The following is a 19718-nucleotide window of genomic DNA, read 5'->3' on the forward strand; positions in this document are numbered from 1 at the left end:
CTTACCACTTCCCCTCTCCCTGGACGGACACTCAACCACGCCCTTGCCACAAATGCCAATATGAATTAAAATTGACACTGTTTACTTTCTTAATACACATTATTATTGTGAATAATGAATTCATATGTATTATTCCAAAGAAAAACATTTCATCAAAATGTAACAACTTTTTCTTTTTGCCTGACATCATCAAGCCCTCTTATTTTTTTATTTTGTTTTATTATAATTTTTTTTTCTCCCCATTTCTCCCCAATTTGAAATGCTCAATTCGCAATGCGCTCTTAAGTCCTCGTGGTGGTGTAGTGACTCGCCTCAATCCGGATGGCAGAGGATGAATCTCAATTGCCTCCGCATCTGAGATGTCAATTTATGCATCTTATCACGTGGCTTGAGTGCATTACCACGGAGATGTAGCGCATGTGGAGGCTTCACGCTGTTCTCTGTGGCATCCACTCACAACTCCACGCATCCCACCAAGAGCGAGAACCACACATTATAGCGACCACGAGGAGGTTACCCCATGTGAAGGGTAAGCTACTGAGCTGAGCTACCCAGGTCCCCCGAGCCCTCTTATTTATTTTAACTCCTCCCCTCCAACAACCTGGTTCCATTCTAGTGTGTTATGCCCACTTAATACAATTCAATCAATTCCTAATTAACAAAATCAAGCCCACCCTACATTATTTTAGTTGATTATTCTGCTTCATCCTGAAATACATCACATTATGGAAATAAAATAGGTTGTGAATGCCATTTCACATTGACTTTAAAGCTAAACCAACCTTAAAATCAGGAACAAGGCTGATGTTACATTTCAAGCACCATTTTATAACAGATTGGGTTTGTGCCATCTTAAAGCCAGATATATCCATTTTATTCTATGACGATCTGTGTAGTCTAAAATCTGGTTTTATTAGGCTTCCTTGTGCATTTAATATATGCATGAGCTGTACTGGTATTTGCATTCATGGTTGCTTGTGTGAAGACCGCATGATCTGCATATGGCTTCACTGTGAACCAGAGCTATAGCAGTAGGCTAATTTCTTGCTTCTTGATGGCTGCACGTCCTGCTCTACCTGGTCAGATGGAAGTAGAATTAGGCAGTGTCGCAGTTAGTATACATGCCTCATGGGAAGCATATTGTGGGGATTTCATTTGTGTTGCCGTGTGCCAGCAGAAGGGAGGGTCGCTCCTCCCCTTGGCTCCTTTCCCTGTCTATCTCTCTCTTTCTCTCCCTTGCTCCAGACCCCCACTGCTACACCACTAATTTTTCCTGCAGCTCCACTTGCCACCTCAAAATGGCCCATCCAGTGGCCCCTCTGCTGGCAATAGCATCCTACAGCTTCACAATGATAAAGAGCCAGAAAAACACTTCTTTTCCTCTCTCTCTTTCTCATTCTATCTCTTTTTCCTTCTTTCCCTCCCACATTCTAAGAATAATGTGTAAAATACAGCTCAGCTGCAGTGCAAAGAAAGATAGTACACTGCAGCCATTCTAACCACACTCAGTCTGTTAGCAGCTGGGTCTTGCTACAGATTTTGCCAGTTTGGAGCCCAACTCTGTTTTACATTGGTTTACAATATGACAAAAAATCGTCATAATCATGAAACCCCTTACACAAACAGTTAAATCGTTGTTTGTAATTATTTGAATGACAGTTAATCATCAGCCAAATTTCATAATTGGCAGCCCTACATCTTACTAATCGATTAGATGGTTATTAGATGACTAGTCGATCATCGTGACCCATCCCTACTCACAATCAGCTGTCATTTTTAGACAGAAATAGTAGGTTGATTTTTCTTTAGCTAAAATCAGTCTGTTTATAAAAATTTGAAACACTGCCCCAGTGGCCAAAGCGGTAAGTGTCGGCAAAATGTGGTCGATCATAGGGTACTGCAACTCTCAGAAACAACATGCCGACTACCCATGTGATCATCCATCTTCGCAGCTTTGCTGTGGGTGTCTGTCTGCACTGATGGACTAAATAATTCCCTTGGTTCGATAGAGGTTGCTCTGTGTACTAGCTCTGTTCCACAGCTTAGGCTTAGTCAGGTGTTTGATTGACTATAGGAGAAGACAAACTTAGTCTCAGAGGATACATTTCTTTCTTGATTGTCAGTGGAGACCTCACTGCAGTGCAGATTAATCAGAGGGATTTAATTAACTCGGCCCTGTGCGCACATTACACCCGGAGACAAGACAGGCTATAAACTCAACCAATTTTCTTTGTGTGTTCCTGTATGTCTGAGTGTTTTTGAGTTAAGATGAGAAGTTCATACCTATGGGAATACCTAGTACCAGTGGGCATTCTTACTTATGCAGCAGTAATCATCAAACCATTTTAAATGTATTTAAAATGTTTAAAGTTCACCCAAAAATAAAAACTCATTTTGTTCTAAAACTGCATGACTCAGTAAACGTTCTCTTTCATTTTATGGAGAAATGATGCAATGAAAGTGAGTCGTGACTAAGGTTAACATTTTGCCTAACATCACTGTTTGAGTTCGACGGAAGAAAGAAACTCATACAGTTTTAGAACAACATGAGGGTGAGTAAATGATGACATAATTCTCATTTACAGAATACACCTTTGCGCAGTTGGCTAGTGTTTCTAGACATTGATTAGTAGTGATAACTATCATGTAGCATACTAGCTTAAACCAGCTTGTCAACAAGCTGTCATCCTCTGCAAGGAATGCAGATATTCACAAACACAAACTGGCATACACTGCCCATACCTATGGTATGGTTAATGCTGCGTACACCACAGCAGTGGCCGCTGTTTCTCCACTACATCATCATGGCAACCAAGATAATGGTTGCGCCAGCCTACAAATGTGTTATATTTGAAGATTTATATTTTAGTTCTCAGTATAACTAATCTGTATGGAATCAGTCGCGCTCACATTCATCGGTTGCTCTAGTGAGCATCTCTGCTGTGCCCTCTGGATCTCATACCCTCAGTATTCAGCCCTTTACTGCATGACCTTCATCTCACCTTGCTTCTTAGCTGGAGGCTTACGGACAGCAGCCCACTCCCCTCTGTTCTCTTCAGCATAGTGGACAGCAGGCGGTTAGCCTAATGCACCGTTAGCATCACAGAGTGCTAACTGTGTCCATTTCTTGTGTTGACAGAACATGGATAAGACACAGATTCCATCAGTGACTCTGATCGTCGGCTGCGGGGTCTCGTCCCTTACCCTGCTGCTACTCATCATCATCTATGTGTCTGTTTGGAGGTAAGCTAAACACCTTAAACTGCTGAAACTCTATTTAACTGTTTACAACAAGGGGAACCTCATAGACATAGGTGGGAAGCCACATGAGTTTCAGCACCATGGACAGCGACATACATTTCAATGGATGGCTTAAGAGAGCTTTGGAGTTTGTGATCATAGTATAGAGAACTATAGTATTGTTCCGGAAGTAAAAATCCCATGAATTTTTTCATAGTGGAATTTATTTTTTACAATAACTTAGAAACCATTGCAAACAGACCTACTGTGAGGTCCGAGGATGTTAATCGATGGTATGTGCTTCTTTTGAGGCCATCAGTCTGTGTTATTTTAACATAAATTTATATAAATCACATTGAATAGCAGAATTTTTAATTAAGAATTACACTACGCATCATGATGAAGAGGAAGGTCCACTAATCCACTAAAGCAGAGGAAGATCCACTAATCAAAGAAATGGGGCAAACAATGTACACCAAAATAGCTCTGCTGTGACCACTTACTTCCATGACACTCTGTGAATGACGCAGTCAAGTTGGTTTCCCTACACTCAAAAAACACTATTATATTAGTATCTGGAAAGTTTACAATAAATGTATAAAAAATTAAATATGTTGCTTCTATTCTTATAATTTACCAACTTTAAATTAGTTTCCATTGTTTTTCATTAGATTATGTCATTCGCAATGCATTATGGAATTGTTTCAATACTTCATTCCCTCATTAAAGATGCTAAGTACACAGTTAGGAATCTTTGACTTTTTGTCTGATTTTCAAATAATTTTTTGCCTCAAATCAAAGTTTGTAATGTTGTGATTTACCTCAGTGTTTGTTGTATTTCTTCATGGATTTTATGAAGGATTTATTGAAATCCCAATGGATGAAATGAATGTAAAATACTTCTGGAACTAAGATGGCTGAAAAAGTGGACGGGCACTGTTGCGCTTTATTATAAGACTTCAGTTCCTTAAATAAGATTGTTGATGTGATGGAATCCTAAACAAGTCCTAAACATTTACATCGTATGAAGCAATTACAATATATAGTGGGGTGCAAAAGTCTCAGATAACTAGAAATATTGCCTAGTAACCTTTTTTCCAAAGGAGTTAACATGGACAAAATCCCTAATATGCTTATTTGATTAGTGACCTTGAAATAGTACCCAATCTTAAATATTTCTTTATTAATTTTACATCATAACACATATTTGCTTGAAAATTTTTCCAGTTTTAAATTAGAGTTTGAGATTAGAGATCTTCAGTGTGGTTTTAGACTTTTGGACCCTACTGTAATCACATCAGGTCAGGTTCAACTGATCTGTTGAATGCTCGTATGAACAAGGAGAGTGTGTGAATGTTTTTTGTGGAAGCAATTGATGTCCTCCAAGTGTCTCAGCTCAGTGTGTCAGTGTGTTCTTCAACAGATATATCCGCTCAGAACGCTCCGTCATCCTCATCAACTTCTGTCTGTCCATCATCTCCTCCAACGCTCTCATACTCATCGGACAAACTCAGACTCGGAACAAGGTATGTCAAGGTTTTGTGTTTTGATAAAACTCTTGATTCATAACAGAATCTGTTTCTTAACCTTTCTAATTTCTCCTTTTTATGTACCGTCCTTATCTATACTGGTCTCTCTCTCTCTATCTCTCTCTCTTTCTCAGGTTGTTTGTACTCTTGTTGCTGCTTTTCTGCACTTCTTCTTTCTCTCCTCTTTCTGTTGGGTTCTGACAGAGGCGTGGCAATCTTACATGGCCGTGACTGGCCGTCTTAGAAACCGCATCATACGCAAGCGTTTCCTCTGCCTTGGTTGGGGTGAGGCCTGTGTCTCTGCCTTCCTGCCCATCCTCACTGATATCTTCATTTGCATCTTTGTTTTTCCAATTTTTCCAGTTCATATAACATATACAGTTTTATGACCTTATTTTATTTGAGACACTACATGGACACCGTATGACCATTTAAAATGAACTAGTGAAAGCAAAAGGTGATTAAAAGTTGCACAAAAAAAAAAAAGAGAGAGAGAGAAAAAAAGACGGTGACAAGTTAAAGGACCTGTTTAACACAAATTGATGCTGTATTAAAAGTTCATGTTATTTCATGTCAACTACAGACCTACTAATTTCTGTTTCCCTCTTGTAGGTTTACCTGCTCTTGTTGTAGCAATTTCTGTTGGTTTCACCAAGGCAAAGGGATATGGCACTGCTAACTAGTAAGTATGACCATGACAAAGTCTGATCAACACTTCTATTTTTGCTTATTCTCACTGCATCCACTTCATTGTCACTGACTGTCACATGACTGGGACATTTATAATATGACTTCCTCACGATTTCTTTGATCTCTTTCCTGTTTGGTTTCTTTATCCTTCTCTTTCTGTCTTTCTTTTTCTCTGTGTCTTTCCACTACTTTCTGATCTCTTTTCTTGCGCTTTCTGTTAGTTGCTGGCTGTCTCTGGAAGGTGGACTATTGTATGCATTTGTTGGACCAGCCGCTGCTGTCGTCTTGGTACAGTCTTTCTCTCAACTTAATGTATTCACATAAATCTGCAATTTTTATATCCAGATTCAGTGTTACACATTACTAGCATCAATGCACCCAAACACAAATATTTTACAAAAATGAATGGCAATCACTTAGAATGGTAGTGAACGGAGATGCTGGCAATTTCAGATTTGACCTTCATAACCCCCAACGCAATCTCCAACAAATAAGTGTTTTAGCTGATCTGTTTATGCCAAGTGTGATTAATTTGGTTTGGGCATAATAGTCAGCTCATTACACCACTGCAGATTAATTAAACCTGATCTGAGGTCAAACTCTATTACCATTATAGCAGGAGCTATTTTGTTGTATTACAGATTTCCATTTGGTAGACATTGATGGTTTTGATTTCTGTCTCACAAGGAAACGTCACTCTAGCAATATTTTCTTGTGTACCACCAAAACACGTTTTTTTTCCGCTCCCTTTTGATGTACTAGTAATAATCGACCCTGATCATCGTCTGTTTTTAAACAATGGCTGACATTTGATAGCGCAGATACAGTAATTGCTTTTACTAGCCAATGCTGATGATTGGACGATACATCGGTCCATCACAGAGTCCAGAATAGGGCTCAGTATCACTAACTACCTCACTAAACAATACACATTGCGATAAATATGTCAAGATTCTATACATTGAAATGCATCAAAATATCATAATTGGATTGTGATATGTAATGAATCTTCATTAATTAAACTTTAAGAAATTATATCAAAATCAGAATCAGTTTTATTTGCCATATACATGTACATGTATTAGGAATTCTTCTTGGTGTTTGGTCACAGCATGATACATTCAGCACACACATCTCAGACAACACAACAAAATTATATAATATACAGATATACAAATAAACAAATACAAATATTGCACCTAATATACAAATATTACACCCTTACACACCAGCAAAAATGTAATGAACACAAATAAAAAGCATCGATTCAAGAATCTGAGGTAGGATTGTATCAGCACATCCTTAGTATGGAAGTAGCTAGAGCAACAATATGGTTAGTTATTTTTATTGTCAGCACTGTACAAACACTTTGTTTAATTGCAATTTACTTTGCACATTTAATGAGCAGAGTAACACTATGCAACATGCATGTTGGTATGTTAACAAGTTAACATACATAACATAACAGGAAAATAAGTTAACAGTATGCTGAGGTTTTCTCAATAAAAATAAAAAGGATATGAAAATCCAGTCATCAAAAAATAAATCTTTCTAAACAAGCTCAAAAATGGCCACTTTGTGCACGAGAAAGTGTCAACCCAGCTTCATGACAAGTCATAATAGTACAAGATGGCGAAATCTTAAGAAATTGTATGAGTTGGTTCATACAAAAACATACAAGTTTTACTCCCATAAACCCTAAATCTAACCATGATTTTAATAGGAAAAGAACTTTTGTGTACAGTACCACAGAAGAAAGAAAACATCAGGGTTTGGAATGAGACAAAGAAAGTGTATTAGAGGTTATTGACAAAGCTGACAGTCTTTTGTATTGCATAAATATGGAATGAGTAACCTATTTTATTCACAGACATTTCTTTTCTTAAAATAAAGTGTTGAATAGGAGGCTAGATAAAATGTGATGCCTGTATTGTATTGATCTGAAATTATGTTTGATGTCGGGTGGTCTCTATGGGAATAAAATTCTTAAATTTTTCATCTGTGCCAAGTCATACCGTATCTTGTGATTTCGACATTGCGTACAAATTATAATAAACTGTTACGAGACTGTGTTGTAAAGTGTCACTAGGACAATTCTAGGACTATTCCATTGTGAGACTGGATTGGATTATGATACTTGTGTGTTCACCTCTCTCCTCTCTCTTCACCAGGTTAACATGGTTATCGGGATTCTGGTTTTTAACAAACTGGTTTCCAAAGATGGCATAACTGATATGAAACTCAAGGAGAGGGCAGGGTATGCCTCAAAGCACGCATTCATCTCATTGGCTGACCTCTGAACAGCCCTGGGAAAGAGATTCAATGCCCAGACCTTTCATAACATCTCTCCCTCCTCCAGCAGGACACATCTTTGCTCAAATTAATAAGAAAAAATACTTTATGGAAGACAAGAAATGAAAAAAAAAAAAGAGAAATAATGAAGGGATGATGGACAATTTAAAGGAAGATAAAGAGAGGATCAGTCATAGGCAGTTAAAAATAAAAGATGGAGAAAAAAAATCACATTAACTGCCTTTTCAATGTAAAAAATGTAACTTTAAAGCTGAAGTGTATCATTTCTATGCCTCTAGCATCACCAAACGGAATTGCAAAAATAATGATTTTTTTCAAACAGGCTTCCTGAGCACACTCCCTATTTACCACAAACAGGTAGTCCCACCCCTAAACTCACATCATTGGTTGAACCAGTTTTGATGAGTTGGGCTCATCAGGATACTCAAACAAACAGAGCAATATTTTGATAGCGCCAAAGTATTTAGAGGTTTGGAGGAATTGAACTACTAACATTTTACTTGTAGTTGCTTCCACATATTAAGCAGCAATTAAGCAGGAAAACATTGAAAAAATGACACATTTCAGCTTTAAATGACTCCAGAAGGATGGAAGTGAACAGCAGTTCATCCAGAGAAAAACAGAGAAGGGAGAGATCATAAAGGACTGGTTATTGATCCCATAAAATGCAAGATGACACCTCTGCCCACCTCATTGCATTTCTTTTACATTTCTTTTGATGATTTGCCATGTGTCACTTAATCATCTCTCCAGCTTCTCTTGATTTCAAGGTGTTTCTGTGCATCTTGATACGAAGCTGTTTGAATCCATGTGTGTCTTGTCTTTGTGTGAAATGTTTATTTGAGAGGCAGAGGCAAGACCCGGCAAAGGAAATCTCACACAATACGTCGGTTTCATGTGTCTGATCGATAGCATTCAGGCTGAGTGACTTTCTCATTTTATTTTCATTGATTTTGACAAGTTTTCATTTTCGTAAATTAAATGTCATTGGAGCTGAAGTTTGAATTGGGAATTGTTATTATAGACCTCATTATAAGAGTTCCACAATCTTATGCTGTCCATCTCGGTACCATGGACCATTAATTACACAGTCATATTGTTAATCATCCAAGAATCACATGCTTTCTTCCAAATTAAAGCTCTCATCTGGCATTACAGCATAAATTTGGCCTGGGATTTATTACAGAGAAGAAGAATATTACTCATGTTTTGACTCATGATAGACTGTCTGTGTTTCCTTTTCTGGGCTGTGCTCCTCTGCCTGCAGGCTGTTGTATGCCCTTACTGGCATCGTTTCTGCATCCAACTGCTTTTTTTCCCTTTTTTTGTCCTTATTTCTTTTGTTTTGGATTCTTTTATTTGAACAACGTTGTGTTTGCCTCTGCTATGGTTCTCTCTGATCGATTGTGTTTGTTTTTGTGCTGTTTGAGACATTGAGTTACCACAGCATCCCCTCGCTCACACTCAGGGCTTCCTCTATGCCCCACCCCCCACCTCACTGATTGGTTGAGATGCAAGTCCGGCCACCAAATCTCTGATTTCCTCAACTTTAGCTCCTCCCATAATCCGGCTACTATAAATCTTCGGGTCAGTTCTAGGAGAGAGAATTTCTGATTTTAAGTCCACATTCTGCCTTTCTCTGATTAATTTGGATGAAAGCTTGCAGGTTAAATTTAAAGTTTTTTTTAGATTAAGTTTTCAGATACCTGTATGGATGCATAAAGTATTTCCACAAGGAAAATGGCTTAATAATATATTAATGAAAATGTAAAAAATGCAGAAAAGGTTTTTTTTTAGGGTTATGGTTGGGAAAGACTAAGGTATATAACATTATAAAACATAGATAATTAGCTCTGTATAAAAACAACAGAAGTCAATGGGAAGTCCCCACTAAGATAGAAAAACAAGTCTGAAAAACAAATTTGTGTGTGTGTGTGGGGGGGGGGGGGGGGGGTTATCAGGACAATGGTTTAGGTTACAAACTGGTAATTGTGCTATAAAAGGATAGTATGCTATAAATGGTGTTTATGAGGACATTTCTAGTTTCCCCATAATTCAAATCGCTTAAAAAACATACTAAACAATGTTTTTTTGAAAATGTAAAAATGCAGAGAGTTTTGTGTGAGGGTTAGTTTTAGGGGTAGGGTTAGGGGATAGAATATATAGTTCATACAGTATTTCAATGGATAGTCCTCATAAGGATAGCTGCACCAACATGAGTTTGTGTGTGTGTGTTTATACTACATTGTGTGGACCAAATGTCCCCACAAGTATAGTAAAACCTGAGATCACCTACCTTGTGGGGTCCAGCCAGCAGTCCCCACGAGGAAAATGGCTTATTAAACATACTAAACTATGTTTTTTTGAAAATGTAAAAATGCAGAAAGGTTTCTGTGAGGGTTAGGTTTAGGGGTAGGGTTAGGGGATATAAATTATCGTTAGATCTGTATAAAATCCAGAAAATGCATGGAAGTCTATGGAGAGTCCCCACAATGATATAAAAACAAGTTTGTGTGTGTGTGTGTGTGTGTGTGTATTGGGTGGGGTGGGGGGGGGGTTAGTTTTGCAATTCCAAGTTTGCAAACTCTTATCAACATGTTTGCTGCAGTATTTTACAGCAGTCAGTTCATGTGATGCACTGCATTCTCTGCAGAAACAGATTAACTCAAGGCTGACTGCCATTGTTCAGGGCTCAGAGTGAATGAGATTTGGAGGGAGGATTTTTTTTTTCAATCTTTCTTCCTCTCTCCCTTGCCCTCATTATTAAACACCGCATTTTTTATTTGCCTAATTAATAAGTGCTGCTGTTAATTACGCACAATGTGGGAACAGCACTTTTAAAGTCTCTGTAAACCAAATTATGGCATTTTCGACAGTTTTAGATGTACATTTTGACAAATTGTTGTCTGCCTCCCGAAGCAAGAACTTTCGCATTGTTTACTACCTGCGGCAAAAAAAATGAAAGATGAACTTTGTCAAAAGGATAAAAAAATAAATAATTGTTTTAATATTTGGTTGGATCCAATCAGCTCTGTTTTTGAAGTCCCTCTCACCTCCTTCTTAAAGACTAGCAAGATGGTCTTGTAATTCAAAAACACTGATTGCTTTCTAATATCACTGCCTCCAGTGAGGGTTTTATTGGTCGTATTGGCCTTTTCTTGGAATTGAATTTCTGATATTATGTGGGTTTTAATCTACATGTCTGCCAGTAGCAGAATCGACTTCCTGCCCGTTACAGCAGCCATGCCAAGCTGATGGCTTTAATTGTTTTTTGCAGGTGGCCATTTTGTGTAAGCGAACAGTTGCATTAAATATTTTGGGACGTTAAATAATTAATTAATTAATGCAGCTTTAATTGCATTCTAAGGGGATTGTGATATTTATACCAAAAAGGGAAAGATATTCTGCATATTTTTTTTTTCATCAGCTGTCTGCAAATATTAAAATGTTCTTGAGTTCCTTGGTATAAGCATATTTTAGATAGTTTTTGTCTCAGAGGTGACATTACAGTAATGCATGGCTGAAAAAATGATCAAAGGCTGAAACTTTATCTCTGCTGCAAGGCATAACAGGAATAGAACGGAAATTAAAAGCACTATTGTATACTGCAATGTAATGTAAAAACAGCAATAAAAATCTTTTAGCCATACAGATAAGTGCAAAGTGTGGACACATGCACAGAGAATTTTGGCAGTTATGGCTGTGAATGATTTTAATGTGTATCCTAAAATGACTGATTTAGCAAGAGTTTGTGTATGCATGATCTCTGGCTGTCAACACGAATGAATGTTTGTGTGTATGTTTCTCAGCTTTATGGAGTTGCCATATCTCTCTCAAGGGCCCAAAGACAGACGCAGAGTGGGACGGAAAACCCTAAATCAAAACAAATTCCATATGGCATACTAATGTAAAAGAAGACTTTGATGTCATTGATATGACAGAATCAAAATCTAATCATGTAGTATTTCACATAGGTTGTCAGTGTAAATAAATGATGGTAATCCAGACATACATGCATTGCATATAGAATTTTTCTCACTACTTTTTGTCCCACATGCTCAATTAGGCCATTCGAGAAATAAAACTAATGTGACAGCACATTTTCCATCATTCCCACACTCTTCCCAAGCCCTGGCAGAGATGCACCCTGAGTGAGAGCTGGAAAGGGGATTCTGTGGCCACTAGAGCTGTGTATCTACATGTGTATAGCTGTATGTAGTTGTGTTTCCATTCACATATTTTAATGCAAATTTTGGAATATTGCATAAGTAATGTTGGATGGAAACACCAAGATGTGAATTAAATTTCTTAAATGCGCATAAAATGGATGAACTTCTGTACCAGATACATTCCTAAATGTGCATCAAAGAAGTCATGTGACTGCATAATTTGCTTATAACTGGACTAAACAGCAGACAAATGCCATCGCATAGCATCTCAAATGTTGCTCTGGTCATTCTAAAATGCCGGAGACAAAGCCTGCCATCAAAATAATTGGCTAATTTTATTCCCAGAATACGTCTGATACACCTCAGATCACTATCAAACATGAAGTTTGTCAGAGCAATTTGTCTGTGCCCTCTTAACCACAAGTAATTTATTACATTTCATAAAAGAGCCACAATGGCTTCCCCAGTGGCTAAAACGTCCATTTCTATTTTACATCAGATCCCCCCGGAAGTGACGGTTTTGTTCCATTAAACCCATGGATTGGAAAAGATGCTTCATTTGCAAACTGTTTTTGTGATATTCCATTTTTCACATAAATTAAATCTGCAACTTGGATGGAAATTTGACATTTGTCTTTATATGGTTGTGAGAGTATGTTTGTGTGTGTGGTTATATGTCAGCGTACATGTATATTTCAGTATGTTGATTTGACTTTGCAGTCAGATGACAGTGCCACTGTACAATATGACGCTCAAATGTGCCAAGTGCGGAGTTATCTCATCGGCTGACGTTTCCACCACAGCTACCAGTAACGCCATGTTAGTCCCGCTAATTATTTACCAACTCTTTGATGCTCTGCCTTCGGTTTTGTTTTACCTTTCTTTTTGCATTTTTCTACTTCACACCTTCTTTTTCTTTTCTGGTTTCTTCCCCCCACTCATTTCCCTCACCCTGCTATTGCTCCTTGGCTGTTATGTCAGAAATTAATAGCAAAGACAGCTTTCCTGTTGTCAGTGTACTAAATGTGCACACAGACTGCAATAGGAGCATATCCTAGGATTGCTACGTGCAGTATGTTTGTGTGAGTGTGCATGCTGTATGTATTTGCAGTATGCAGTTGACCAGAAAGCCCCTTAAATAAAATGTATCATGGTAACTGCCAAACTACCTTAGTTAATACAGTTAATGCTGAAGCATATTAGTTGAGTTCCAGAATGTGTCAGACCACAGTTCATAACACAACGCAAGTATGTGTTGCATTCAACTCACATTTGTAAGGTGCTGTATCCACTGAAGTTTCGCTAGCTGCTACATTCTTCATTATTTACAACTGTTTTGTCAGACCAGCAGCGCAGCCAGGTAACTCCACCCCTTCTGCTATGTACGGCAAGCGTTGAGTGCATGAAGTGCATGAAGTGTCCAACATTCCACACTCCGATTTGACGTTGAAAAAGTGCATCACCGGGTACTTAAAGTACACTTCTTTTTGCTGCATTTTCAGTGTAAACATGCTACTCGCACTACTTACACAACAAAATGGAGAAGAATAGTGCAGAAGTATGCGGTTTGGAGACGCACCTTATGGTATTTTGGTGGAAACTATGCTGCCATTCAAAGGCAAAATTAAGTTACAAATTTGAGTTATGATCGAAAATCTCTGAGTTTACAATCTGTTCTGTGAAAGACGAGTTTGGCTCAACTATGCTCAGATTCAGAGAAAACGGAGTGTGAAAAATGGAAAATTCACATATGGCTTGACAATAAAAAATGGAAAGCCTTTTTTCTCAGTTTCATTGTCGCAATTATTATTGTATTTTGCCTTTGTAAGGCAATGTTTACCATGGCATATTTTAGTGAAAGTTTCATAATAGCAGTAATCTAAAAATGGCTGTTTGTGAGAATGAAATGAGCGATGCTGGTCTGGTCTCCATTATTACCTTGTTGCTGGTTTGTTGGCTGGTGTTCTCATCTTTTTATCTGAGATAATGCAGACCAGTCATTTAATAATGTACTTGAGTGTGCTTATTTGTATGAAGGATTATTCCGTATGCATTTGTGTGTGGTGGCAGATGACTAACAAAGAGGGAGCGGAGGTTAAAATTGTGCTTGTCACAACCTGCAATATACAGTATTCATATATATTTATTTTGCTGGTGAATTGCAGAAATTTGCAAACATATATCAACAGACAATAGGGTATAAGGTTGAGGAGGTTTACATATTTGTTACATATGTTTAGATGTCTGGGTTACCTACATTTGTGTTTTGAATTGCTTGCAGAGTGCTATCTCTCTTCAGACAAAAAGGTTATCTATTAGGGATGCACAATATATCTGCAACCATAACAGTAATGTCCATATTACATTTTTTTTTTTTTTTTTTTAGTTATCAGTGTCTGTCTGATCAGGTCGATATTAGAATGATTTAAAAGCATGGCTTATTTGTGCCTATTTAAACTGTACTTTAGACTCTCTTTCTATGTTAGGTTTCAAAAGTAGCTAACAATTATCCATGCTCCCTACTATACAGTACATTATGATTTGATGCCTGAATGAAGCATGTGATTTCACTTAGTATAAATGGTATGTTTGCATAAATACTGGAAAAACAGTGTAGATTTATAATATTGGTCATCATTTACTCAATGAAATGATGCATCCCTAGTATCTGTCTACAGTATACATGCATGTTATAAAAGATATTCACTGTGATTCATTACCCTCCATACAGTAAGTCTAAGACAAATGAAAATGCCCTTATGTGGCATTCATCGCAATTATGTGTCTGTATGGGAGAATATGTGTGTTTGTGTGTAAAAAAGACATAAATGCAGAATACCAAATCAGATCAAGAATAAAATAAATAATTAAAATAAAAAAATAAAAAATGCTAAGCATGCTGGCCCTTCCTTCCAAATTGACAAACAATGGAGATTTCTTCTCTAAAGACCACTGCTGTGTCTTCATACCTTCATCTCTCACCATGTCATTTGTCCTTCTCTTCTTCCATCTTCCATTGCTCCTATTTCTTTGCTTCTTTAGGCTTTTATTTACCTTTTGCAACTGTTTTCATATGTTTTGAACTGTGATGAACCTACATGTTTTAAGTATATTTATATTGTATAATCAACAAAAAGGGCATCTCTTGCTCATGTAGAAAACTGTGTTGAACAAACGTATTGATCTATGTATTTGTGTGGTTTCAGATATTAATGCTTTTTAGTGAAATACCAGATTCATACCTTTAAAATACTTCATACCTTATAAATATTAATTGATTCTCTAACATAGACATTTCACTTGTCACTTTTTTATACTTTTATACGCATTTATACTTTAGTTTTGCCCTCTTTGTCATTTTGTATGTCAGTGGAGATATGCTGTAAGCACTAAGCACCCACTAACTGTTATTCTGCTCCTATCCTGTAGGGCGTCGCTGTGGAGCTCCTGTGTTGTACTGCCACTGCTGGCCCTCACATGGATGTCTGCAGTTCTGGCCATTACTGACCGCCGCTCGGCCCTGTTTCAGATCCTCTTTGCTGTTTTTGACTCCCTTGAGGGCTTTGTCATTGTAATGGTGCATTGCATCCTACGCAGAGAGGTGGGCGAACATGTCTAAAACCTGGTGTTACAGTTTTGAATCTGTCTTGAAATTTGACAGGTAGATTTTCCCATTTTAGATAAATATTTTGACATTTGTTTAGGTCCAAGAAGCTGTAAAGTGTCGAGTTGTTGATCACCAAGAAGATGGAAATGGTGACTCTGGTGGATCTATCCAGAACGGCCATGCTCAGCTGATGGTGACTTGCTACTAGATAACAATAAACTTAACCCTCATGATATGTTTGGTGTCTGAGGGACCTCAAAGCCCTTTAAATAGTTCAGAAAACATACTGAACGTTAAAGTATCAGGTCGATACTTCTTGATTTTTTGTAATCTAAAGAGAACTGATTATAAACAAACTTTCAACTTAATAACATGACATAAGGTCTCAGAGACCTTAGGTATTAAACATGAAGAAACGCAATGCATTTTCACATGCTAAGAATTTTTGATTGGTGCATAGTGTAGTATTTCGTTCTTGCCAATTTTCTTTCCATGAATTTCCAAAAGATGCTGAACTTTGTTGGTGGGTTCAGGCAATTATATGAAAAGAAGGCCATAAATGCATTATTAAACGAGGAAGCACTTCCGTCTGTGGCCAGCATTTCCCCTCAGGAGAATCCCGCCTCCATTTTGGAAGTCCATTTAACTTCGTTAAGTGGGCGATGTGAAGTTTCTGCTGTCAGACTCTCAACCCCTCGATTTTGACAGAGGGAGTAAGCCTACACTTATTCAGGCATCTCCATGTCCCAAAATCTAACTTGATTATGACATCACAGCAGATCACACTTCTTCTACTCCCACCCTATATAACTCAGTGTGTGATGGAAGGAAAAGCTGTTTACAGCTGTAAGTGAGGTTCAAATGCAAATCAGGAATTGCATCAATCTCTGAAGATGTTGTCTTCTCAGGTGCAAAAAAACCCACACCAAATAATTCAACAAAATGACATCAGCCTTATTGCACGAGCGACGGTGGGTTGCATAGAGGGTGAAGTGATCAAGGGATAAGGCCGTTCCATTTAACCCATGGCACGGGTTCCACCAGTAGTGGGCACTAGCGCAATGTAAGCAATGATGTAAATCCAAGCCTATGAGATGGATTGAAGTTAGCAAAGGAAGAGCATAAAAATTTTAACTGGAATGCAGCCCATGACTACGAACGTTGCCCCACAACAGCTATTAATTTCACATAGTACTACTCATAGATTTGTTAACTGTACCCTAATTTTTTTCTGTTTATACTGACAGATTTGTAGACAGTTCCCTTAATTAATTAATCTGTGCCTACTTAGTGCACAACCTCTCAAGTTGTTGACATTGGACCTAATTAATCATAGATGAAAAATCACTATGTACTATTAATCTATCAACCTTAATCTGATGCAGCTCCTCTCTTTTCCTTATCGACCAGAAGCATCGAGCCCTAGCTTTTATTCTAATTTGACCACACTTGTAAAGAAAACTCAAAGGAGTTAGGAGTTGTTTTTATCAACTTATTCATGCAAATAATCATTTGAAAACAACTTTTGTCAAGTTTTGATTTAACCGTTGATGAATTCATTTGGAAGAGGCGGTCAACTTCTCCAAATGTAAATGCCTGCAAAACTTTTAAGGGCTGTGAAAACACATACACCTTGGCCTCAGCCATGCTTGTGTTTACCCAACTATGACGACTTCTGTTTCGCGGATGCGGAAGTGTGAAAAGGCTGTATTGGATAACTGTCACATTTCTGAAAAGTCTGTGCCTATTCTATGATTCAGTTGAGGGTTAAAGCTTCCATTAGGTTAATTTCAAAATTACAATGATTATTTTCAGTGTTGGGTGTAATCCATGGCCTGTAATGAGTCATTGTTAAGAAGAAATGTGAGGTGCTGAGTGTATGACTTGTGTGTAACAATGAACAGGGAGAAATATACTGTAGACACTATTTTGAATTTGTTAAGTGGAAAAGTGTTTTAGAAAGTAACTTAAAAGTAAATTAATTAGTAATGTAATACTACTTTTTCAATAAAGTAATTATTAAAGTAGTCTGATTACTATTTTAGAGAAATTATTAGTAATTTGTACTGGATTACTATTTTTAAGTAATTTACCCAACACTGATTATTTTCACTTGTAAATCATTGGGGTCTCTGGATCACTAATCATAAACACAGTAAAGTCTATCTCAACAGAACATGAGGGTTAAATTCATGTTCCTATAGTACACAAACTATAATTGTCTAATTTCTCTCTTGAAAAAACTCACTGTTTTCTGTCCCTGTTTTCTCCAGACTGACTTTGAGAAGGATGTGGACATGGCTTGCCGATCAGGTAAGTCTCATAACAACATAATTTAGAGTCAGTGACTGACTGAGAGGGCTCGGTTCTTCCAAAAGAGCTCCACTCACTTAGTAACATCCCCCTGAGATCTGCAGCCTGCTGTTTTAACAAGAGAAGTGCCACATTACAGGGCCCATAATGCATTTTTTTCAAGGAGATTCGGAACTTGATCTGCTAGCCGACGAGCAGCAAAATGCAGATAAATAGACTCGTCTGTTCCCTTGCTGTGCCTCAGATCTGCTGGCCTGTCCTTACTAAGTCCCTCCCGACATTTCTTTATCAGACAGCAGCTTTCTTCTCTGATATCTGTCGGGAATGGGTTTCTGATTATGTGTCCAGAAGACATTTCAAGTCAGCATCTAGAAATAGAGACTTGGACGTGATGACAGAGTGATATTTTTGCACACTTTGAAGTGAGAAGGAATAAGATTTAAGCTTTCCATTAGACTCTGTTTATTTAGTTACTCTAAAGGCCTTATTACATGACTCGCATCTATGCTCCCCAACGTATTGACATCTAAGAAGCGAAGTATCAGTCCTAAGTGTTGCATATGGAAAAAGCATGACATGATGCTCAGTTAAAAAAAAATAATAATTATGATTACACTTTGCCCCTGTTTGTCACTGATCTCTCAAAGAGCATCAAACGATTACTAGACAATGAACCTTTTTCATATTTCCGGGTTTGGAACATGGATGTAAACTACAGTGAGGTAAACTTCTATAGCAGTGAATGGAAGACCACAGCAAATAAAAAAATAAAAAAACATTTATTTTCCGTTTGCTCCAACAGGAAAAGAAACCATTGAAACCACCATTATGTTTCCATGACTTTCCAAAAGAGGAAAATAAATAAATAAAGAGCAGTGGATTACTGCAAATGCCAAATTTACTCTCACTCCCTTAGCAGCTGTATTTGAATCTCCACTGCAGATGTTGTGAATATTTATTATTATTATTATTATTATTAATGCTTGGGTAATATAAAACAAAGAATTATGTTATAAATGTACTCTAAATCATTAAAAATTTAAAAATAAAAAAAATAAAAAATAGTTTGCTAGATTTACACTGCTAAATAAGGCGGAAACGCATCATCACTGTCTGTGAAAAGGGTCTATTCACATGATGTATTTTTATGTGGGCGGTGCCAGTGTGAAAATCAAAACAAGATGGAATTGAGATGGATCCTTGGTGTATCTAGGTACATACGTATACCCACATTCAATAAGTAATTTTTTATTTCTATGTTATATCAAAGCTAATGCCAGGACTTTTATCAGTTCCAAGCTCAAATACAGGTTACCTCTTTGGTTTGCTTTCACTATTTTCACTGTTAGTACACTTTCTGCTTTCTTGCTACCTAACAACCTTGCAAAATTGCCCCTTTGATGCTATCTGCAATAGTTTTTACATGAAAGTTAAAGCGGTGCATGGCCCTTGTGTTGAAAGGTGCATTGAAACCCTGAGTCATGTGAAACGACCTTAAAGGGATAGCTACCCAAAAATGACTTTTTTTAACACAAAAGGATATGTTAGGCAGAATGAGAGCCTTAGTCACAATTCACCTTCATTGTATGGGCAAAATATGCACTAAATGTGAAGAGCTAATCTTATTTGCAAATCATTAAGCATACATTGGTCTTACCCTGTTTTGTTCTGGACCGTGTTTGAGTTTCATGATCCAGCAAAGTTTTATTTAGATGGATTATGTCGATACATGAGCTTACACTCACTGAACACTTTATTAGGAACACCTGTACACCTACTTATTAATGTGATTATCTAATCAGACAATCGTGTGGCAGCAGTGCAATGCATAAAATCATGCAGATATGAATGAGGAGC

General features: G+C 37.5%; 1 protein-coding gene across 9 annotated transcripts in view; it reads left to right on the forward strand.

The window, feature by feature from the left end:
• adgrb1a (adhesion G protein-coupled receptor B1a) overlaps positions 1-19718 on the forward strand; it is a 136028-nt gene that overhangs the window by 105815 nt on the left and 10495 nt on the right. For 7 of the 9 annotated variants that reach the window (XM_051721283.1, XM_051721287.1, XM_051721285.1 and 4 more), the window contains 10 exons: positions 3140-3243; positions 4664-4766; positions 4904-5054; positions 5382-5451; positions 5681-5747; positions 7631-7716; positions 12662-12760; positions 15371-15542; positions 15646-15741; positions 17822-17861. In XM_051721283.1, the coding sequence (XP_051577243.1) occupies positions 3140-3243; positions 4664-4766; positions 4904-5054; positions 5382-5451; positions 5681-5747; positions 7631-7716; positions 12662-12760; positions 15371-15542; positions 15646-15741; positions 17822-17861 (988 nt within the window). The remainder of the gene's footprint in view (positions 1-3139; positions 3244-4663; positions 4767-4903; positions 5055-5381; positions 5452-5680; positions 5748-7630; positions 7717-12661; positions 12761-15370; positions 15543-15645; positions 15742-17821; positions 17862-19718) is intronic. The other 2 variants (XM_051721289.1, XM_051721291.1) reach the window with 1 other exon arrangement.

Source organism: Myxocyprinus asiaticus, chromosome 16 (assembly GCF_019703515.2).
Source record: "Myxocyprinus asiaticus isolate MX2 ecotype Aquarium Trade chromosome 16, UBuf_Myxa_2, whole genome shotgun sequence".
NCBI lineage: Eukaryota > Metazoa > Chordata > Actinopteri > Cypriniformes > Catostomidae > Myxocyprinus > Myxocyprinus asiaticus.